The sequence below is a fragment of the Lemur catta genome, chromosome 7 (assembly GCF_020740605.2).
Source record: "Lemur catta isolate mLemCat1 chromosome 7, mLemCat1.pri, whole genome shotgun sequence".
NCBI lineage: Eukaryota > Metazoa > Chordata > Mammalia > Primates > Lemuridae > Lemur > Lemur catta.
The window spans coordinates 48,872,698-48,897,434 of NC_059134.1; the positions used below are offsets into that span (position 1 = coordinate 48,872,698).

The 24,737-nt window shown below is 35.2% G+C and overlaps 1 protein-coding gene across 14 annotated transcripts in view; it reads left to right on the plus strand.

The window, feature by feature from the left end:
• DLG2 (discs large MAGUK scaffold protein 2) overlaps window positions 1-24,737 on the plus strand; it is a 1,739,579-nt gene that overhangs the window by 1,049,904 nt on the left and 664,938 nt on the right. For 2 of the 14 annotated variants that reach the window (XM_045557235.1, XM_045557237.1), the window contains exon 1: window positions 10,838-10,942. The exons of 11 other annotated variants lie outside the window; for them this stretch is intronic. In XM_045557235.1, the coding sequence (XP_045413191.1) occupies window positions 10,838-10,942 (105 nt within the window). Of the gene's footprint in view, window positions 1-10,812; window positions 10,943-24,737 lie in introns of those variants that run through there. One more of the 14 variants, XM_045557238.1, reaches the window with a different exon arrangement.

The following is a 24,737-nucleotide window of genomic DNA, read 5'->3' on the forward strand; positions in this document are numbered from 1 at the left end:
TGGACTACAAGGAGAACATGTAATGAAGAACTTAGAAGAGAGGGAGGTAAAGTAATCTGAGATGGTTAAAAAATGGTAATAGGAGTAAAATGATACATGCTGGTACCAATAAAAAATGGTAATAGGAGTAAAATGATACATGCTGGTAAAAGCTAGGTTCAATTCCTAGGCCTACCATTTACTGATGGTGAGATTTGGGGGCCTGCCATTTAACCACTCCATGTATCTGTTACCTCAATTCAGAAATGAGATTGATAGTTCTGGCTGTACATATTCCATCGGGTTTGTGTGAGAATCACATTCATTTATTTATTCAACAAATGTTTATTGAGTGTCTATCTCATGCTGGACACTATCTATATCATGATAAACAAAAGAACTGGTTTCTATCTATAAGGGGGTAGTTCAGTGGGGAGTTCAACAATAATCTAAACATCTCACAAAAGTCACAAAAGTGAGATTTCCAAACTAGGCTCCATGAAAAGCCTTAACAGGATGTCTTGAGTAAGATATAGGGCAGTGGTTCTCAAATGGGTATAATTTTATCCCCCCAGGGGACATTTGATAATATCTGAGACCTATTTAGTTTTCACAGCTGGGGGAAGGAAGTGCTATTGACATCTAGCGAATAGAGGACGGGGCTGTGGTAAGCCTCCTACGATGCACAGTGGAACTAAGATTTAAACAATAAGTGGGAGAGAATTCTGGAGAACAGGTGGGAGAAGATTTGAATCAGAAGAACTAGCATTTACATAGGAACCAACTTGAGAATGAATGCATCATATCCTAAGTGCTGGTGGAAGGTTTGTGGGGCTGGGTCACAGAGAAGGGGAAATGGCACAAAATGACATTGGTGACAGGCAGAGCCAGATTATGCCAAGAACAAAGGGTCATGAAGTTGAAGTAGATGTGGAGGATCCTCAGGTACAGACATCTGACTTGAGCGACTGAGTGGGAGGAACTGGGATTTACTGGATGAGGAAGATGAAAGAGAAGCACATTTGAGGGAGGTAGAGGAGGATAAGAGGTCAGATTTTGAAGATGTTAAGTCTTGAGAGGTCTATGAGACACCTGGTAGAGATGACCCGTAAGCAACAGGCTATCCAATTCAAGAAAGTAATCTGACCAAGAAAATAAATGAGGGAGCCATTGACATAATATTTAAATGTTTAAATAGGTGGGCGTGAAAAGTAACAGGGAAGAGAATTCCTAATTGTGAAAGTGCTTTGTCAATCAAAACATGCTCTACAAATATAAGGAATTTATATTATTATCAATATCAAGTACAACAGTTTTCACATACATCTATTTGTTTAAAAACCTTTGCTGTTCCTCATTATATGCTAGATAACACACTTGGGGCTGGGGATAGATGAGTAAGATTGACAGTTGCCCACAAAAAGAATAAAGAAAGCAAGTAGGGGAAGAAACATATTAAATTCTTAATGCAAGTCTACAGATCTAATGTAGAATTTGAGGACTGCAGTTAATAATATTGTAGTCAGGATTTTTGTTTAATGAGATTTTAGCTGCTCTTTCCTCACAGGCAAAAAAATGATAACTTTGTGAGATGATGGATATGTTAATTTGCTTCACTATAGGTAATCATTTTACTATTGATATGTATCTCCTAACATCATGTTGTACACCTTAAATATACACAATAAAATTTATTTTAAAAAATAAATTCTTAATGCTGTTATATAAATGAATTTAAGTAGCTTTCCTTCTGTGACCAGAGCCAAGAGGAGAAGGGCTGAGGGCTCTAGACAGGGAAGAAGAAGATAAAGTCAGACTTCATCTGCCTCATAGTTCTATTCGGGTTAGCCCTGGCTTTGTCTCTGGTCTGAGGTTTAAAATGCTGTGACCTAGCATTCAGCAGAATTGTGTTCAAACACAACCTGGTATCCTGCCTACTTCAGATAACTTCTCTCAGAGCACTTGCTTTCTCTCCTTTATAGCACTGGGCATCTGATTCCAAAGTCTCTGCAGAGTGTGTAGAATATCACTCTAGTACAATGCCTTGCATCTCTTAAGCATGTTTGAAGCATGACTGACTGACTGATTGAATATATAGCACAATTTTATGTTGTATGAATTTCAATATACCACAGATCATATCATGCCCTCTGTAAAGCTGCAGCTTACAGAAGTTCATTTGCCATTTTAGCAGGTACAGTCGTACAAGTCTTGCCCTATCAAAGAAGTGTCACTTGCTCAAATAGGAGAAAATGGGTCAGAGGCCAGTTTTTTATAAGAGCCATAGCCATATTCACCATAGATTTCTGTAAATACAGAAGATCCTGGTAAATATACTAACATATATTTTTGAAATTTTAATTAGCTTTTATCTATTTAGGCTCCATTAATAGCAATAGTATCAAGCAAACTTTGAAAGAGTATATGATACTCTAAACACTGTGCTGGAGCCGGCTGTGCATTGGCTTCTGCTCTCTGAGTTTATGGTTTAGGGGCAGAGATAAGAAACAAAAAGGTAAATAAACAAAGATATTTTTAATTAAGATGAGATCTATGAAGGAAACAAATCCAGTCCAGGAAGAAAGAACACTAGGAGGTTACATATTTTAGACTAGGGTGTAATGGTGGTAAGGAAAGGTAAATGTACAATTACCTATATAATTACTGATCACTAGTCAAATGTTTGTTGAACTAAGAGCCAAAAGACATGAATTTAATCTTATGTCTATTACTTCTTATTAAATGAATTGATAAATTTAATTTAAATTAATTTATAAACACTGATGATAGTGCTTACTATGTGCCAGGCTCTGCTCTAAGGTCTTACAAATATTAACTCATTTAATCCTCAACAATCCCATGAGATAAGTACTATTATAATCTCCACTTTACAGAAAAATCTGAATCAAAGAGAAACTAAGAAACTTGTCCAAGATCATATGGCTAGTAAGTGGTGAAGCAAGTTACTTAACCTCTGTGAACATATTTCTCTTTCCGTAAATTGGGAATAAAAACTTCATGGGGATGAGGTAGGTGCTATATGGGAAAGTAGTTTTTTTAAACAGTAAAATGACAGATATTTATCATTATAATTTTAATACCAATTATAATGCCAGTATTACAATGATGTGGGCTCTGAACTTTTAAATACTGTTGGAAAACCAGAAATTTTATAAGGGAGGACCTTACCCTCAAGGGACTTTATACTATCTTACAGGAGAGAGCTTACCAGCATGTATGACATAGTAAACAATTCAAAATTACACCTGATAGTTTTGCTAAATTTAAAGCTGTACATTACTTGAGAGGAAAATGAGATTGTTGAGGATTAAAATATATCCATAGATCATTGAATTATGGCTCTGAAAGACACCTGAGAGATGGTTAAGTCTAATCTTTTCATTTTATAATTGAGTAACTGAAGCTTGTCAAAGCAAAATGACTGAACCAAAATCTCATAGCCAATTAGGGCAAGAATCATAACTGGAAGTAAGGGCCTTGGGTATTGAAATCTTGGTCCTTTCCTCTGATTAAATAAATTTATCCTTTGCTTCCCTTCCTGCTGGCAGGTCAGTGCTTTCTATGCTTTCCTCTCTTGCCCCATCCCTCCCCAGGGAGATAGGCTGAACTATAATATTGGATTATGAAACTTTCTGATGGCTTTTCTAGAAACTTTTAACGAAATTAAAAAAATAGCTTCAATGAGGTACAACTGATACAAGACCATCTATGCAAGATAAGGAACATATCCATTACCCACAAAATTTCTTCATGCCCATTTGTAATACCTCCATCCACCTCCCTTACTCTAGCCTTCCTACCTCACTATTCCCAGGCAAGGATTGTTCTCCTTTCTGTCACACAAATTTGTTTGCATTTTCTAGAATTTTATATAAATGAGATCATAGTATATACTCCTTCTGTCTATCCTCTTTCACTCAGCATGATTATTTTGAGATTCATCCATGTTGTTGTATGTATCAATAGTTCATTCCTTTTTATTGCCAAATAGTATTTGCATGCAAATATCACAATTTGTTTATCCATTCAACTGTTGATGTTATTTCAGGTTGTTGGCTATTATAAATAAAGCTGCTATAAATATTTGCATAAAAGTATTTGAATAGACTTTTGCATTTATTTTTGGGTAAATACCTAGGAGTGAAATCATTAAATCATAGGATAGGTATATGCTTAACTTTAAAAAAATCAATGAACTATTTCCAAAGGGGTTGTACTATTTTACATTCTCAGCAGCAATGTATAAGAGTTCTAATCTTGGTATGGTCATTCATTTTTAACATTAGTCATTCTAATAGGTGTATAGTAGTATCTGATTATGGTTTTGATTTCTATTTCTCTAATAATTCATGATGTTGATAATCTTTTCACATGCTTATTTGATATCTGTATCTTCACTGGTGATGTGTCTGTTCAAATATTTTGCTCATTTTTAATTGGATTCTTTCTTATTGGGTATGGCGAGTTCTTTGCATATTTTAGAAACAAGTCCTTTATTAGATATATTATTTGTAAATATTTTCTTCCACTGCATTGTCTGTCTTTTTTATTATTTTAACAATGTTTTTAGAGATAACAGAAATTTTTAATTTTAATGATGTCTGATTCATTAATTTGTTCTTTTATGGATTATGCTTTTTGTATTGTACCTAACCCAAAGTCATGATGATTTTCTCCTATGTTTTCTTTTAGTGTTTTATTTAGGTTTTACATCTAGATTTATAATCCATTTTGAGTTAATATGCAGTAAGAGGTATCGCTCAAAGTTTGTTATTTTGCATATGCATATCCAATTGTTCCAATATCATTTGTTGAAAAGATTACCTTTCCTCCATTGAATTTCCCTTATACCTTCCTTGAAACTGAGTTCTCTATATATCTATGGGTCGACTCTTGGAGTCTCTATTATGTTCCATTGGTCTATTTATGTGTCTTTATGCCAGTACCACACTGTCTTGATTACATTAGCTTTATAAGTAGTCTAGAAATCAGGGAGTGTATTTTTTTTTTCAATTTTTTTTTTCAGAGTTGTTTTGGCTACTGTATATCTTTTGATTTTCACTATGATTTTAGAATCAGCTTGTCAATTTCTGAAACATAAATAAATAAATAAAACATGTGCTAGGATTTTGATTGGGATTTCATTGAATCTATAAATTAGTTTCAGAGCATGACATCTTAACAGTATTGCATCTTCTTTAATTTCATCTGTGTACATACATAGCTTGTGCATTTTTACCAAGTTTATCCCTAAGTATTTCATTTTTTAAAAAAACTTACTATAAAGGTATTCTTATTTTAATTTCTATATATTATTGATAATATGTAGAAATATAATTGATCTTTGTATTCTGCAACCTTGCTAAACTCACTTATAATTTCTAGTAGCTTTTCTTCAAAATTCATGAGATTTTCTACATATAATTAGATCATCTGTAAATAAAGTCATATTTATTTTATCATTTCCGATCTTTATTATTTTTCTTGTTGCACTTTTTAGAACCTCTCAGACAATGTTGAATAGAAGTTGTGAGAAGGGACATACTTGTTTTGTCTTGGGAGTTTTTTTAAACAGAAATGGATATTGGATTTTGTAAAATGCTGTTTCTGTTCATACTAACGTGATCATATGTCAGCTTTTTTTTTGTTTTTTTAAAAAATTCATATAATAAAATATATCGGTTTATTTTCAGATGTAAAACCAACTTTGTATTCCCAGTATAAATCCTGCTTAGTAATGATGTATTATCCTTTCTATATATTGCTGGATTAAATTTGCTAATTTTTTTGAATTTTTGCATCTGTATCCATGAGAGCATATTGGTGTTTGCTTTCCTTGTAATATCTTCATCTGGTTTGGAAGCAGGCTAATGCTGGCTTCAAAAAATTGAATTGGAAAGTATTTGTTCCTCTTCAGGTCTCTGAAAGAGTTTGTGTAGAATTCCTATTATTTCTTCCTTAAATGTTTGGTAGAATTCATCAGTGAAGCCATTTGTGTATGGAGTTTTCTTGGTAGGATGTTTTTAATTACAAATAACTTTAATAGATATGTGGTATGACTATGCAGGTTATTTATTTTTTCTTGAGTGAGCTTTGGTAGTTTATGTTTTTCAAGGAATTTTTTCATTTCCCTTTCATACATCCAAGGTATCAAATTTATTGGCATGAAGTTGTTTATAAAATTTCCTTGCTAGTTCTTTCATGTCTATGGAATATACAGGGATGTCATCTCCTTCTATCGTGAGTTTAATAATTTGTTCCTCCTTTTTTCTACATTAGTGTTTTTTAAAGGATTATCATTGTATTGATATTATCAAAGAACTAGCTTTTGTTGTTTTTTTTTTTTTTTTTTTTTTGAGACAGAGTCTCACTTTGTTGCCCAGGCTAGAGTGAGTGCCGTGGCGTCAGCCTAGCTCACAGCAACCTCACACTCCTGGGCTTAAGCGATCCTACTGCCTCAGCCTCCCGAGTAGCTGGGACTACAGGCATGTGCCACCATGCCCGGCTAATTTTTTTTTGCTATATATATTTTTAGTTGGCCAGATAATTTCTTTCTATTTTTAGTAGAGACGGGGTCTCACTCAGGCTGGTCTCGAACTCCTGACCTCGAGTGATCCACCCGCCTCGGCCTCCCAGAGTGCTAGGATTACAGGCGTGAGCCACCGCGCCCGGCCAAGAACTAGCTTTTGGTTTCATTTATTTTCCTCTGTTTTCTGTTCTGATACTTTTATTTCCTTCCATATGCTTATTTTGAGTTTAATTTGTAATATTTTTTTTCTGATTGCTAAAGATGAGAGCTGTGATCATTAATTTAAGACCTTCTTTTCAAATATAAGTATGCAGTAATATATATCTTACCTTAATTACTGCTTTAAGAGCATCCAACAAATTTGATATATTGTGATTTAATTCAGTTCAAACTACATTCTATTATAGCTTACCTTTGATTTTTTTCTTTGACCAGTGGGTTATTTAGAATTGTGTTATTTTGCGATATTTCCTTAATATTTTACGAGTTTCCAGAGATTGTTTTGTCATTAATTTCTAACTAAATTTTATTGTGATCAGAGAATATACTTTCTATGACATGAATCTTTTTAAATTTATGAAAACTTAATTTGTACCTCAAAATATGTTTTATCTTGGTATATGCTACATGAGCACTTAGAAAGAATGTGTATATTTTGCTGTTGTGTAAAGTATTCTATAAGGGTATACTGGCTCAAATTGATGGCTTGTTTTATACAAGTCTATATCCTTACAATTTTCTGTCTGCTTATTTTATTAATTATTTATAGAAGGGTAGTGAGATCTCCAACTATAATTAGGGTTTCTCTATTACTACTTGCTGCCTTGATCTCTTCAGAAAATCAACTCTGTCTTCTCAGCTTAGCAAGTCCACTGGGCTACAACTGCATTCCTCCTCTCTGCAGTGTGCTCTGGAAGTTCAAGGCTATAAGATGAGGAAAGCATAGGACCCATCTTGTTTGTTTCCTTTCTCTCAGAGTTCACTGCTTTTTGTTGTCTTATGTCCATTCTTGAAACTCATTCTTTCATATATTTGGTCCTGTTTTTTGGTTATTTTAGGTGAGAATACAAACTCAGGCCCTGCTACTACATTTTTTACTGGAAGTGCAATTGCGATGAAGTTAAGTTTAAACCAATCACCAGCAGAAAGCATTCTAGTACACACCTGCTTGTGTATTGCAATCCCACCATGCAAGAAGTACCATTATGAGGCCTGCAGTCTAAGTTAAAGCATGGTAACATACTTAGATATGATAGACATGTGGCCTAGTTGCCTAGTGAGTGAGCATTTAATGGAAAAATGGTAATGATTAAATATCAGACATTGTGGTAACAGGAAGAAAATACATATGATCCACTTTGGTGCAGGGAGAATTGCACATTGAGTGGTAGTAGAAAAGAAATAGAGGATTGAAATAATATTATATTTATTTTTATATTCCCTATTTCTAGCACAGTGCTTGGCACACAGTAGAGTTCAATAAATGTTTGTTAAACTGAGCCCAATTAAACTAAGTAAAATATTTGATTAGTTAAATGTTTGATTTATAGTAGACACCACTTGAATTTGAAAGTAAGAGTTTTCAGAACTTATAAAAGTGATAGGGCAGGAATACAAAATATGTCATATGTACTTAATAAAATTAAATAATTAACTAAGTAATATAACCTAAATGACTGAGCCACCTAAAGGCTCCAAAAAGTATATCAATGTGCCTCTTTTAAAGAGTGTGGAATAAAGACAGAATTTATCACCTTCAAGAGGTTTAAGAAGATTTTCACTGAATTTATGAATGTCAATTCTGGAAGAATTGATTAAAGTTAATATTGGTTATCATTAGGAATAGGGAGTTACTAATTTTCATTCAAGAATAGCCTTGACACCAGTCCAAATCTGAGTGTTAAGTCATTGGTTTACAAATTATTTCTTATTTTCCTTCCAAACCAACCATTAATGAACTCTTTCTCACCCTGTGCCTTTGCTCTCCCTTTACTTTCTCAGCAATTTCCCTTACCTATCTCTGCATGTCCAAATTCTACTCTAAATTCAAGCTTTAGCAAAGTACAAAATCTTCCAGGAGGCTGCCCTAATTTCCCCACGGACTTAATTTTTTCTTTTTCATTGTTTTCAGAATAGTTTATGCCACTTCTTTTATGGCATTTATACTTTTTTAACTTGTCTTTTTGGTATTTGTGCCTATGTATCATCCCTCCTATTAGACTTTAAGCTCCTTAAAGGCAGAATCAACATTTGATATATCCATTTGCCCATAGTGCTTTCAAAAAGTATAATACATGGGAGATGCTTGATATGTTTGTTGGACAACTGAATGAGTTAAAGGCCATTTATGTAGAATTTCTACACATGGAGACTATGAATTCTCTACCCTTCCTCCAAAGAATAAAGAAAAGAGGATCTTTTAGGAGATTCTGCTTACATGAAAGAACAAAGGGTCCCAATGAACAAGAGGTGGAAAAAGTCCTAGAGATGACAGAAGATCCAGAAATTGGAGTCTGGAATAATGCTAAACATTTGCTCAAGGATTTCAGAAAAGATTGGCTGGGATTTTGGAAGATGACTTTAAAAACAACTTTTTAAAATTTTCTTGTCTCCTGAGAAATTCAGAACATTTACTAGTGAAGGAATATTTTCTGGATGTTGTGGGCTGCTGGTCGACAGTGCATGAAGAAGCACCATGTGGCTGGGGCAGATGGGAGACTATAAGGGCAGGAATGAAGGCAGAGGAGGGACTGTGGGTGTGAGCTGAGCAGAAGAACATCATGAATGAGAAAAAGAGAAGGTTGATTGAATTTATATTGGAAAACAAACTGTCTAATGGCAATAGCCTTATGGTGTGTTTCATGAAATACTAAGGAGAAACAATCTCCCTACAAATTAGCCCAGGTAGAAATTTTGAAAAAATAAAAAAATTTCTACTTTCCATTACTCTGGTACAAAATTGAAAGTAGTTGAGATAAGAGAAAAACTTAGCTATCAGCCTTTGAGCTTTTCACACCACAAGGTCATTAGTATGAGCTAATCCACCAATGCCAGGGCACAAATGCAGAAAAACTAGGTAACCTAAATCATGCTGCTTTTCCAAAAATAATATAGCAAAATTTCTTTCATTTATGTTATCAAATTGTTTCCTACAATTTGTACCTTGGTTCATACTCCTTGGGTTTTCTAGGTCAATTAAATAAACAATTTATTTATTATGCTGTGTACTTCCCTCCTTTTGCATTTCATCTCTCAAAATGCTTGAGTAAACATCAGCATTGTTGGTTGTGAAACTAGCCCTGAAAGTATGGATTCCTTTGGAGCTTCTGAGTGGTCAGCACCTTTTTTCAAGATGACTTACCCCCTACCTCAGCAATCCCTCAGGTGAAGGGAACTCAGAATATGTCCCTAATTTCTGTTCCTATTTTATTTAATGCTTTTACCAGCCTTTTTTTTGTTGTTGTGTTATAGAGCACATACATATTTCTTTGGAATTAACACATTCCAGCTCTGTGCAGCCCACTCTCAGTTCCCAAGAACATTCAAAGGCATAATTCTCTTGTATTATCTGTGTAAATTTTATCCAGAATAAGAAATAAATGTAACTTTTCTTTAATACATAGGCAACACAAAGGTCTTCTAATGACTGCTAAATTTTAAGATACTCACAAATCTTATGGCTAGTCCTTAGGGATAATCTCAGACAAACAATTTATAGTGTCAGAAAAGACGTAATAATCTGTAGGTGAAGAATATATCACATCTAGGTCTTAACTGAGGAGAATTGGACAGATCAAATAACTCTGTGAATATGTATGTATTATAGCTGCATTTCTCACAGAGCAGAAAGTACAGACACCTGCATATGTACGTATATGTGTGTATATAACACACTTCCTTCAATTTTACTACATTTCACAAGCTACTCAAATTCTACCTCCATGGCTTGCCACTGAAATCTTCTGGTAGAAATATTTTTCACATCTCTGTCCCTCCTACTTCTTTCCCCCCACACACTTATGGTATGTGCAGTTTCACCAGACCCGTGTGAAGACAGGGGAACACTGATGGGATTGCTTTTCACAAGTGTGGGAAAGAAAATCCTTCCCAATGAAAACATCTGTCTCTGTTCAAGTCATGCCCAGTTATCCCCCAAAAGAAATGTTCTGATTAACTTTTTTTTTAAGTCTTAAGATAGCAGTTTGTGTAGCAGATCTAATTAAGAAGTTTATGTAACAGATCTGCAGGGTTTTTTTCTTTCTTCAACTGGGTTCTATGAGCTCAGTTTGAGTGTTACCAGCTTTCGCTATGCAACGGCCAAGTGCTTCTCGGGCTGAGAATTATCAGCTTTTGTGGGATACTATTGCTTCCTTAAAACAATGTGAACAAGCTATGCAACATGCATTCATTCCGGTAAGAAATATTTTCTGTTATTTTCCTAGGTATTCTTTTATTTATTTTTTTCCTTTTGTACCTGTTACAGCTATAGAGAAATGCATGCATTCTATACATTTAAAGACATGGTATCTTCTCTGTAGTTCTTGTTTAAAATAAATATGTCTGTTTTTGCTCTGTATAAAATCTGAATTCTTAATATTACCAAACATTAATTAGTGAGAAAGAGTAAACAGTGGTCCAACCAAACTCATCCCACTTAATAGTTTCTAATAGTAATATATACTGGAAAAGGTCACAATATTGATATTACATATACTAATGTTTAAAATAACCCTGCAATGTGCACTTCCTGATTGGTTCCCCTAAAACTACTTAGAATTGCTCAAATATCTTTTGCAGTTGGGTTTAATATATGCATATATATATCAAGAAGCCAAAAGTTAGTTCATAAATTTTTGTTCTTTGCTTATCCAAGTAATACTTACCAAAAACCTCTCTTGAAAAGTGTGATTGTTTCTTTAAGTAAGTAGTAATACAATACTTAGATCCTTATAAGCCTGTCTGCTGGAAGCGTGTAGATATATAAAGTGAATTAATAAGTGAGTTGTTGTCATTGTGTTTTATATTGCAGAAACAATGTTTGTGCTTATCATTTATCCAACTAGAGGAACCAGTCTGGCTACATTTGATAGGCTGAGATAAGATAAATAGGACTTGGAAGAAGAGTATCAAAATATTTGATTATTTATTTTCATTAGTTCTATTTCAAAGTATTGAGATAACCAATTACCAATGAGAAAAGATTGTTAAAAATTAATCCCTGCTAAAAATGATTTGGAGCCCCCTCAAGAAAAACATTATTTCCAACATAAAAACTTAAGAGCTATGCTTCTATCAATAGTTAGAATAAACCTTCCTTGAAGTTCATGCTATTTTTCAAATGACTCAAGTTAGATGCCATCATGTTTTTCACTGTAACTTGGGCATCAACTAAATGTCACAAAGACTGTGCTATATTTGAAGTTCTTCTAATGAACCACTATATTCTAGTTGGATCACTGGAAGTTGATATTGACTATTAAAGGCAAAATTTACATAAGTTTTTGCAAGGAACCTAAAAAAACTAATGATGAGGGGCTCTTTAAATAATATTAAGTTATAATGATTCTACTTTGAACCAGAATCTAGTGTGTATAGTTTGCTTCTACTGTCTTTATCCAACACTTCCTTTGTTTTACCAAAAAAAATATGATACTCCTTGTGAAGTTCATCTCCTCCTTCATAGAGCCTTCTCTGACTAGGCAGAATTATTTTTGCTTTTCTTGGTTCCTTGTATGCATCTCTGATTTATCACATAAGATTTTATTTTTAAATGTTTTTCTCTCTGTCTAATTATACTCTAACTTTTTGGAGAGAGGCAAAAAGGAAAGTAGGAGAATGGAACTAACATGTGGTTTTCTTGTTTTCCTTTCTTGCACTCCTTGAATATAGAGGTGCATCTGTTTCCATTGTCTAGCACAGTGCCTGGCACATAAAGAGTGCTTGGTGAACGTGTGAGGAATGACTAATAAATCAACCAACAAGAGTCTCCAATTCCAGCATTTCTAATTGATTCATGATATTTTTCAGTGTCAGCTTTGTCTATACTGATATCAAAAGATTATTTCTATTCAAATCTGTCTGAGAAAACCATACACCTTGACTAAAGCATTGCAGTGGGGTGGTGGTGGGGACAGGGAAGTGTTAATACAGAGAATAAACCCTTATGGGAGAAGATAGCCTTGGATTCAATTCCCATATTCAATGGGAATTTTTCTTCCCTTCTAGTGTCTGTTCCCAATTTCCCCTACTGCACACATACACACGAGCATACTCAAGTTATCATTCAGGTTTGCTTTACTTTTGCCTGCTCTAAATTTTCAGAAGACATTGAAAATTTGCCAATGTCTCAAATCTTTTCCAATTTCTTCCAAGTCTTTATTAAATATATCATTGTATCATCGTAATTTTATGACTCCTTTTTGAAAACAATAGCTGTCATTAAAATATCAGTTGAGAATAATTCTGTTTAAACTGAGTCTCAATTTATTCCTTTGTCAACATATATAATTTAGAACTCAGAAAAAGTTCTCTACTTCCTGCTTTATGCACACCTGAACCAAATGATATATGGGTATGTATTTTATAAACACAGGTATTTACACACACACACACACACACACACATATGGATACATATGGTAGTTTTGCTTAATGATATCCTTCGTTGTTCAGGATATCTTAATAAATTCTACAATATACATATCCTATCATGCTGATTCTATTACATTGAAGTAATGACAAACTATATGGCTTAACTAATTGCCTTCTTTAAAATAGACCTAGTTCTCTTTTAAAGTAAAATATTTGAGAATGAATAACGTGTAGAAAGCGTAGACACATATTGATATAGGTGATCTTAGGAAAACTGACCTGAAACAGTCACAATCAGGTAAATGCTCTGTTGCATGTCCACTGTAAGTGTACATTCCTAACACATCATTAGAATGCAGTCATCTAGGTGGTCTGGGTCCTTTCTCTCACATACACAATAAACTATAGATCACAAACAGTTTTTCAGTCAGTGCAGTGCTGTGGACTAATAATAAACCTGACATTAAAACTCAAGTCATGACACAATCTCCTCCCAGAGAACCTTCCTATACAGACTAAAATTCACATTGGTGAAAGGAAACATACATCAGCTTATTCCTGGATAGTGCTACCCAAAACAGTCTACAGAGAAGAAGGAAACTAAACTTTGAAGTCCTTCAGAGTTTCAGGATTTGATTTCATAAATCAGATCATGCCTTATAGTGATGAGATGGAAATTAAATCTAGAGTCTCAGGGAGGTTCATCTGCTAGACCCAAGAGTCCCAAGTACAAACAGCAACACATAATTTCCCATATCTTTTATCGTAAGTGTCTGGACAATGTCAGTGGCTAAATAGTTATTGAATGATAAAAAGCTTTCTCATGGTCTTGTAAATTGGGTCCATCATTAGGTCCAAAAGGTCATTTTTCTAGATAGTCAACATCTTTGGGTACCAGGCAAATCAAAGGCTACTCAGTTCTGTTCAAGTGAGTAAATATGCTTGTAAAAACAGTCCTACAATTAGTTTTTTTCATAATGACTTGCCTGTGTTTTTATTCACTTGTTAGTTCATACAGTGTACTCACATTTTCTGAAGCCCCTGCTATGTGTCAAGCACTATTCTAGACACAGAATAAGGGCCCAAAAATATACTTACAACTTGTCTGTGGCACCATGATTTCATAAGAGAGACAGCATTACCCCTTGACCAAATGGTGCTCCACTGTCTCTTGCTACATTGTACAAAGTTGGTTTTCCTTATGCTGCTAGTCATCATATTTAGATTTGGTAAACAAATTCACACTAGTATTCAGTGGGTGCTCAGTGCATTTGTTCTGTCCATCTTGCTGCTAGACTCGGGCTTCTGTCAATCAAAGAACAGTTGTAATAGTGTAATAGTATTCATTCATTCATCTCAGAAAAATCTATTTTGACTCTGATTGAATGTAATGAAGCTTACTAAGCATTGGGAAAGATACAGAAATGAATAACTCAGGAGAACCCCTGATTGAAATTCTACCTACAGGAATATTCATAGGGGTGCACTATCACTCTGATACCAAATACAAAGTGTTGAGTACCCTAAGTATCAATGAATTACCAAAAGAATTCAGAGAAAGAGCAAGATGGGTATCTCAGCTGGGTTTTGAAGGTTAGTCAGGATTTTGATGTGCAGTAATGATGGAGGAAAAAGAAGGAACAGTGAAGGGAACAAAAAAGGTATTTGCTACTATGTAAACACAGTCCATTTTTCTATTTGTTCATCCACTTAACCAATACTTATTAAATACATTTTATGTGTAAAACTGCAATATTCCTGGACATATAATAATAAATAGGACAAGCTCAAACCCTGCTTTGGAGACTTGTACTTTCTAGTTGAGGAGACAGACATTATTAAATAAACAATTACATATATCTCTATTTACACACTTTATTTTTTCTTATTTCAATAAATTTAGGGGGGGTACCAGTGTTTTTTGTTATGTGGATGAATTATATAATGCTGAAGTCAGGGCTTTTAGTGTACCTATCACCAGAACAGTGTACAGTGTACCTGATAAATAATTTTGTATCCCTCTATTACACACTTTAATACTATCCCTTTGTGAATTGTTTATAGAGTTTCTCGCAATTTCAATTCAATATTGAAATGTTGTACTCATATATATAATACACATATGCATACACAGATATACATCAGAAAGTATAACCGTAGATATTTTTCAAAGCCACTGAAAATAAATAAAATATTCTTTCCCAAATATTTCTCAGTCTTAAAACACAAGTTCATTTCTCAGCAATTAGTACGTTCTGTGTGCCACACCCTGGGCTAGGTACTGGTAGTATAAAAGTAGTAGTTCATATTTACTGAGCACCTATTTTATGCCATGTACTGTTCTAAGCATTTTGCATGTATTATTTCACTCAGTTCTCTCAACTCTCTGATATAGGCGCTATTATCTCCATTTTACAAACAAAGCTTAAAGAGGCAAAGTAGCCTTCCAACAGTCACATAGCTAATAAATGGAAAGTTTGGGCCTTACATCTAGTGATCCAACCCCAGAGCCCATTTTCTTAACTAGATCTCCAGAATAAGAAGAAAACCACTAAAACCAAGATAACTGCAAAGTGGTATGGGAGGAGCAGCAATTAGGGATATACATGGTATATCCCCATGGTAAATATAGCAAAAAGGAGTGACCCCTCTGCTTGTAATGGAGGGGAAAGATAACTAAGAAGGCTGAATAGAGGATAAAAGTCTTGAGACAGTTTTTGTGTTTGTTTGTTTTCTGTTTATTTATTTAATTAATTTCAGAATATTATGGGGCACAAATGTTTAGGTTACATATATTGCCTTTGTACTGCCCGAGTCAGAACTACAAGGATGCCCATCCCCGAGACAGTGCGCACCGCACCCATTAGGTGTGAATTTACCCATCTCCTCCCCCCTCCCACCGTGTCTGACACCTGATGAATGTTACTTCCATAGGTGCATATAAGCGTTGATTAATTAGTGCTAATTTAATGGTGAGTACATGTGGTGCTTATTTTTCCATTCTTGGGATACTTCACTTAGGAGAATGGGCTCCAGCTCCATCCAGGATAATTCAAAAGGTTAGTTCACCATTGTTTTTTGTGACTGAGTTATACTCCATGGTATACATATACCACATTTTATTAATCCACTCATGTATCAATGGGCACTTGGGTTGTTTCCACATCTTTGCAATTGTGAATTGTGCTGCTATAAACATTCCAGTGCAGATGCTTTTGTTATAGAATGTCTTTTTATCCATTGGGCAAATGCCCAGTGGTGGGATTACTAGGTCAAATGGTAGTTCTACTTTTAGTTCTTTAAGGTAACTCCATATTATTTTCCATAAATATTGTACTAGTTTGCAGTCCCATCAGCAGTGTATGAGTGTTCCTATCTATCTGCATCCACGCCAACATTTGTTGTTTTGGTACTTTTTGATGTTAATGAAAGCCATTCTCACTGGAATTAAGTGATATCTCATTGTGGTTTTGATTTGCATTTTCCTGATGATTAGAGATGTTGAGCATTTTTTCATATGTTCCTTGGTCATTAGTTTATCTTCTTTTGAAAAGTTTCTGTTCATGTCCTTTGCCCACTTTTTAATGGAGTTGTTTTTTTCTTGCTGATTTTCTTGAGTTCTATATAGATTCTAGTTACCAGCCCTTTATCAGATGTATAGCATGCAAATATTTTCTGTCATTCTGTAGGTTGTCTATCTGCTCTAATGATAGTTTCTTTGGCTGTGCAGAAGTTTTTAATTTGATCAAGTCCCATTTACTTATTTTTATTGATGCTGTGATTGCTTTTGGGGTCTTCCTCATAAATTCTTTGCCTAGGCTGAAGTCTATAAGAGTTGAGACAGTTTTAAACAAGGGTTCAACAGGTGAGGGAGGTGAAAGAGGATGAAACAGTGGGTACAAAGGCACTAAAGCATGAAAAAGCAGTATTGAATGAGAGCATGTTATTAAATTTCCCCAGCTTCTGATCTACCTCTTTGAGCATTAGAGAAGCAGCAAGTTCAGGAATAACCAGGATGAGAGTTGAGTCATTTATTTATAGTCAGGAATTACACAGGTAAATTAGAGAAAGAACACTGAATAATTCAGGCCCACAGACAAAGGCACTGGAGCCTTAGGAGAGAATCTGCAGTAGAGAAAGAGATGACTTTCAGATACTTGGCTTCATTACCCCTGTTACATGTGACCTGGTTGACGGCTGTGCCTAAAACTGAGGATATGTATGTATAGAGAGAGAAACAGAGAATGTTTGTGCACAGATATAAAAGAATGAAACAAACATAGAAATAGAAAAGGAGATGAGAAATCATGTGATCTCAAAGAAAGACACTGAGAGAAATGACCCTGAAAGGAACTGGGAGAGGCTGGGCTGTGACTTCCTCAGTTTCTGAAATTCCCAGTTCTTAGTTCCAGTCTATCAGGTGCCCACCCTGCTGTGCTTCCAGCTCTTTTAGCCTGATAACAAATTCCAAATTGTGCTTAAAATAGTTCAAGTGCTTTCTATCCCCACAACCAGAGAACCTTAACTAAGATAAGGGCCAGGCTGTGACTAGTGGTATAGGGACAGGATACAGCCCTGAAGAAAAGAGCAGAACAGAGCTGGAGAGAAAATGGACAAATCCACTGAGCACACTGGGCTTTAGGGTGAGGTTCCCTCCTTCAAGACTTAACCCACAAGCCTCTCCTCAGATCTAGTACCCAGATGATATGCTTTCTCCTGCCTTACTTCAACCTTGATTAACACCACCTGAGGAAAAATAAGACTAGGGAAACTACTTACCAACAGCTCTATACTTCCGTATTTAATCATCACAATACCAACATGAAATGACCCCATTGTTATTATCTCCAGTATAGAAGATCAGTGAGATCAAGTACCTTGTGTAAAATCATATAGCCAGTAAGACCAAGAGAAAACGTAGGCTTTCTAACCCTAATCCCACCTGCCGTTCTTCTTCATACTCATGATGGTACTTTGCCCCTATTTCTCTTATGTGGTTTTCCTGCTTTGTATTATAAACATTTAGTGGATTTCTCTTATTTCTATGGCACTGTAAACTCTCTGCAGAGCAGGACAATGTGCTTCTCCTCTTCCTACTTTCTGCAGTGCCAAATGCAGTGCCTTCAATATGATGCTTGCTAAGTAAATCTATACAGGCTGATGAATACTTTAAAAGTGAGAACCTAGGCGGCAGTGAGATGATAATGAGGAAATTATCCTTCCTGTCTCAAATACATGCTTAAAATCTGTCTCCTCAGCTTCAGCATCACTTCCACCAACCCTGCCTCTGGTCCCTAGACCCATGATAAACTTAGGTCAGCTCTAAATAGGATTTGCACAGTGATGACTTTCAGTCCTAGTTCATGGTGTTCCAAGTGTGTTTTGTCCTTTCTGGATTCTAAATATTACTTGACTCATCATCCTCAATCATGTTGGATTCATTTCATTCTCTATTTCATTCCTCTTAACCTCGCTTTGCATTTCTGTCTAGTAATACCCCAATTTTTAGTCTATTTCCTTCTGAAGATTATGAATGAGGCTATTAATGGAATTTTCATTAGAAAAGGAATAAAGATGACACTTAATCTATGGAGATGTCCGATTTAAAGAGGGGGGGAAACTACACCAGAAGCGACCTGGATAATTGCAACAGCTTGAGACTGCAGGAGCATTTGCAGATTGCTGGTAAAATGGAATGGAATTGTCACTTTTGTTTTTCAACAAAAAAGCAAGAGCCTATCTTTATATCTTCCTCCCTTGTGTAGTTTGCATTTTCTTTGATTACTGGTTTCGTGATACTGTGCATACACATCTGGAGTCCACAAAAAATTAACGCCAGGTGCAGGATGCCTTCCTTGTACTATAATATTGCTCATTAAAAAAATGTTATTGTTGACATCAAAATGGGGTATTAGCACGGATATACGTTATTGTATAATAGAGTAAAGCCCATGTTCTGCCACTCCTGTCTTCCTTACAAACCCCAGAAATTGCAAAAATAGGAATACCCCAAACTTATTTGTTACAGAACAGAAAAATAGACAGTTGTTCAGAGTTAATAATAGCAGTCCTCCTCCATCTAGCAAATCAAATTAAAAAAGACACAAACATCAAAACCTGAAAACCTTTAATGAGCTAATACTAGATATGTTGCGCTCTTTTAAGCTTCATTTAAATGTTTTTATTTAGTAGGAAGATGCTTACGAACAAGGGAATTTCTAGTTTTTTTCTTGTATAGAAACCAAAATATGTACTATGCCAATGTTTCTACCACTACTTCTGTTGTTGCTCTTGCTGTAATCTTTCTTATATTTATTATGTTATACTTTTCAGAGTCGTATAAATGAGATTATTTATTATTACAACTTTGCAAGATAGGCAAAGTAAGTTTTATTATCCCCATAATATTTGTGTGAAAATTAAAGTTCAGAGAGCTGAAATGGCCAGGGTCAGAAATGGTTAAGCAGTAAGACGTAATGTAGTAAGGCTAGACTTTCAGCCTAGTCCACTTTTTGCTCTGATTCAGAGTTTCATCTGCCTCAAGGACCTAGGTCTAATCCTTGCTCTACAATTTTCTAGCTTCGGTAGATTACTCAAATTCTCTGAGACTGAGTTTCACTCCATGTAAAATTAGATATTATACAGATCTTTTTAGAGTTGTTTGAGATCTAATGAGATAATGTAATTTAAACCCTTAGCACAGTTTCTAGCCAAAGAGAGCACCCAGGAAGAGTTACTATTATTATTATTATTGCTAATTTTTAATATTATCCCAAGTGTATACTTTTACAAATTACATAGTATTTTCAGATATGATCCTATTTCTTTGTTGAAGAAGCACATGAAATTTGACAAAACAATAATTTATAACCTCCATTTTATAAGTGAATAGAATGTTTCAGAGAGGTTAAATTTATCGGCTAAGATCATAATATAAGTGAGGAGAAAGGTCTTAAATCCCAGATAATCCAAATTGTAAACTCTTTTTATTACTATTTTTATGATATTCAAAATTAGGTTAGTATTAAAATCAGGAATCATCCCATTTTTATTTACAGTTGGATGTAACCTTACAAATAATTCAGAGAGTTAAATGATTTTCCAAGTTCCACAGGGCCATATAGACAGCCCTTAGAAACCTCTGCTGACTCCAAGGACAGAGCTAGGAGGTGCTCATCCTGTAACATAAAAGCATAAGCTGCAAGTGTTCTTATCTCGTTAGAGTGGGCAAGGAGGAGTCATGAGATATTTGGATGCAAACATTATATACACAAGGAAGTTATGTCCTTTCTATTTGGTTGGGAAAAATCCTTTATAAAACAAATGAAGGTTCCAATGTGTCTGAGATTGCAAATCTAATGGACAAAGCAGTCTGAGAATACAGAAGAGAGACAGCCCCAGCCTGGGAATCATCATGCCACTCTCCAAATTATGACAGAGTCCCCATGTACCAGAAAACAACCTCCTTCCTGCCTTCTCTTCCTTTTATTTTTTTCTCTTGCTATTTCCCTGTCTCCCTTCTAGCCAACAGCAACAGATAATATTCTTCCATTTTTACCTTGAAACACAGGGTTGTAGCATTATGCTGAGCCTAGTAGGGGGTAAACTGAACAAGTAGATCCTTGTTTTACAGAGTGAGAGTAAGAAAGCTACAGGAAAACTGAGAAACCCAGAGTAACAAGCACACTGTTGCTCTAGGAAGATAGGACAGCTGTGGGGCTAGGAACTGGTTGGCATTTGGGACCCAGAAATTTGTAGTCTCTTTGGTTTGTAGAACAAAGAGTTCATTGCCTAGTTGATAACAATATACAAACACATCTGCAGAATATATTCTTTGGCACTAGCAAATGCCAGCCGTATTTAGCAAACCTCTATTTTTCTAGTCCCCATTCACTTCTCCTTTTTATCTATTCTTTCTTCATGTTTTTCCTCTTTGAAAATGATTCCAAATAGAACATTAATTTTGAAGAAAAAGGGGTAGCTTGGACATTGTTAGTCTTATAGATGTTATCAGAATATAAAATAAGGGAGATGGAAATAAAATGTTCTCTACCCTGTTTCTCTTACAACCCCACTCAAGTGCCATCATTTAGAGACAAGTCTTGGAACATCCTTCCAGGCCCACCATAGATGTGAATACGTTATAGATTATCAATGATTAAACAGTAAACTAACTCACACATCATCTCGGTCTCTCTCCCTAACATTTCCTCTCTCACAAAAGAACCATTCTAGATATAAAATACTTTAAGACTTTCTGTCTAGCTTCACCTGTTAGGATTCAAACTTTAATGTAAGATCTAGTATAAAATTATGATTAGTAGGGGGAAAATGAAGTCAGAGGGAATTTTTTTCTGGAGTTAAGGTTTATAGAACATGGACAAAGGCAAGGATAGAAGAAAGAGCTTGGTGATAATTCTCTTCTTCATGTCAAATCTTTTTGATTCTTTAATGTAGAAGAGAACTATTAACCTATTTACAAGAAAAACAAAATACAGACTATAAGCATAGAGCAAGTAGATCATAAATGGATTTTTGAGGTGCCTTGTCTAAGGCATACTGGACCTCATACTTCAGCCAATGCATTAAAAACCGATTTATATCATTGTTCCTTACCTAATTTAACTTTTGTCTTTTATTTCTGCATTCTTTTCTTAATGCCACCTTTGCTAACTTTTGGTATCTAAATGATAAAAAAAGAGATCATAATTTCTCAGAAGGAAGAATTATATGCATCCCTGCCTTCCTGCCAGTGTTTCCCAGGGGAATAAACTTTACATCAAGTAAAATCAGATTCTTGATAAGATATGGACTCTTAGAAATCATCCATTTTACTCTTTATTCCTCAAATATAGAAATAAATGGTGAGCCTCAGTGAATTGCTCTTTCACCCAGAGTTACTGAACTTGCTGGGTCTAAAACTGAGATCTCCTGGCTCCCAGTTCTGCCATCTTTATACCAGGGACTTAAGCTTTCAACTGGTGTGTAGTTATTTCCAGGGAGATGGAGTACCTGATTTTTCATGGCCATGCAGGAATGACCCAGGATGTCAGGTTGATTCCATTATAAATAACTTAAAACATTATTTCTATATTATTATAAAAAAAATGGTTATGGAGTAAAATTTCATTAATATAAATATGAATAAATATAAAATTGCATTCATTTTAAAGATAAAACATGAAACTTCGAACAAGTATCTAGTTTGGGGTGAGTCTTTGGGGATATGTCTTCACACTCATCTGGAAATTTTGAGAAATGCTGTAGATTCCATTTTGCTTTTTCATGATCTCTGAGTTCTTAGCTTTACCCCAAATCCCATGCTTCCTTCCACCTCTTGAACTTCTCCTGCAATGTACAGTAGGAAAATAAATTAGGGCATGTAACACTGCCCACAGCTACCGTCCTTATTCCATACAGGGTGTTGATGAAAGAAGAATATGGACTTAGAGTCAAGAGGAGTGACCCTTGGCTCTGTCTAGTTACTAGTCTAGCGACCTTGGGCAAGTTTTATTACAGGTCCATTCCTCACTCTCCTTATCTATAAAATGAGCATAACGAGTGTGTACTTTATAGGGTTGTTATGAGAAATAGAAAAGAGTGAACATATAAAGTATGATTGGCATAGAAAAGTCTTTCTGCTTATAATTTTCCTTAATTTACATACTGTTTTTCAGAATAGAATGGTCTGTAGTGCATGACAGGGTCCAAATGCACATATTTGGCCACCATCAGGCATTGTGGTATGAGAGCTTGTCACCAGAGGGCACAATGCAGTTACCCCTTTCCATTCATTTCCCCTAAGTCTGTTGCCTCAAGGGTTTCTCATGAATCTTACCTGGTTGGTGTGACTCTAGTCCAGTAGAGACTCTAGTCCAAATTAATTAACAATCACGTTTTGAGTATATGTTGTATGCCAAGCATTCTTAGGCGTGTAGGTAGGTGTGGCTGGTGAAGAAAAGAAGTTAGACGAGGGTGTTGCCCTCAAAGTGATTACAATTTCAGGGAGATGATAGGAATATCACACATGAACCAATTAGCCATCAACACATATAAGAACAGAAAAAAAAGTTTATTAAGAATGTCAGGTGCTTTCAATAACTTCTTTCCTTTAGTTTTTATAATTCAGTGTGAACTGAAGTACTACGGATAATGAGTGCTTTAAAATTGGGTAGATAGGATGGACAGATTGAGTTCTGGAGTGATGGTTGGGGAAGCTTTCATGGTGGATCTGGAACCTTATATTGTCCTTGCAGGATGGATAGAATTTGGTTAGGTAGGTAAGAGTGAGGACCACGACTGTGGGAAAAGGAAAAAACAAAAATAAAGACATTGTGGTGGGCATGAGCAAGGTGTATGCTTGCAGTAGTGAGGATCCTGGCCCGATGGAAGAAAAAGATAAGGAAGGAAACTAAATAGCAATCATTTATTGATCACGCATTACATGAAAAGCCCTGATCCACATACTACAGGAGAAACAGGTCTCACCTTAGCCTAAATAACCAGGTTATTGGCAACTTGCTCAGAATTCTGGCACCTAAATCTGGACAATACAACTATACTGCTAAGATTATAGCTCTTTGGTAGCTTAGCAACAAGGAACAGATGGTATCCACATGGATCTTTCCAGGAATAGCACCACATGGAGTGAATCAGTGAATTAAGTAGGTATGGTTATTATGGCATGGGGCACATGGACTAAACCACATCTGAGATTTGTGCTAATGACTACATCTTTCATGGGATTTTCAGGGAGCATTTGCATAAATAAAGCAGTTACATTTGTAAAAGCTCAACGTGAATCAGTGGGATTTGAGGCATCATGGCTTAATAATGAAAAGCAAAGGGTTTAGAGTCAGAAGACCTGGGTTTGAATCCCAGTTTTGCTTCCTTCCCTCTAGCCATCTGACTCTGAGAAATTTACTGAACTACTCTCAGCCTCTGTTTACTTACTCTGTTTACTTATCTATAGACAAGGGAAAATTCCACCAAGCCCTCTAGGGTTCTGTAAGGAATAAACAATAAAACATAAATAAAAAGCTTATCATGTGTGCCTGGCACACAGTGGATACTTGGTTAATCAATGTTAGTTCCCTTCCTTCTTCCATTGTGAATTAAATGATTGAATGTGTGTGAACACACTTTATAAATGATAAAGCATGGTATTAGTGGTCAATATAATTATCAATTTGGGTGTCATTGTCGACTTTGTAGACATAATTTTGGTGAGTCATTTATTTTAGCCTTTTATAGTAAGTGCAAGAAGGTATGTAGTGAGTGTGCAGTATAAAAGTTTGAAGAGTCTTCATAACTAACAGTTCAAGCAATTTCCATTTCTTTACCAAATGGGATTAATTCTAGAGTAAACTTATGAAGTTCAAAAAAAACTATCTTTTTTTCACTGGTCTCTACTTTTTGTGTCTCATTTTCCAGGCTACTCCATCTTTTCTGTACGGGGGAAAACAGGTGCCAATTCAGCCTAACTGAGGTCTTTAGGATATCATCCATTTTTTTACAAAATATTATACTATTTTATACTTCTATTTTAAAGGCAAATCAAACAGAGTTGATAACACTTCAATCCAAGGGGATGAAATACTAATGATGAGCTTTCTAGG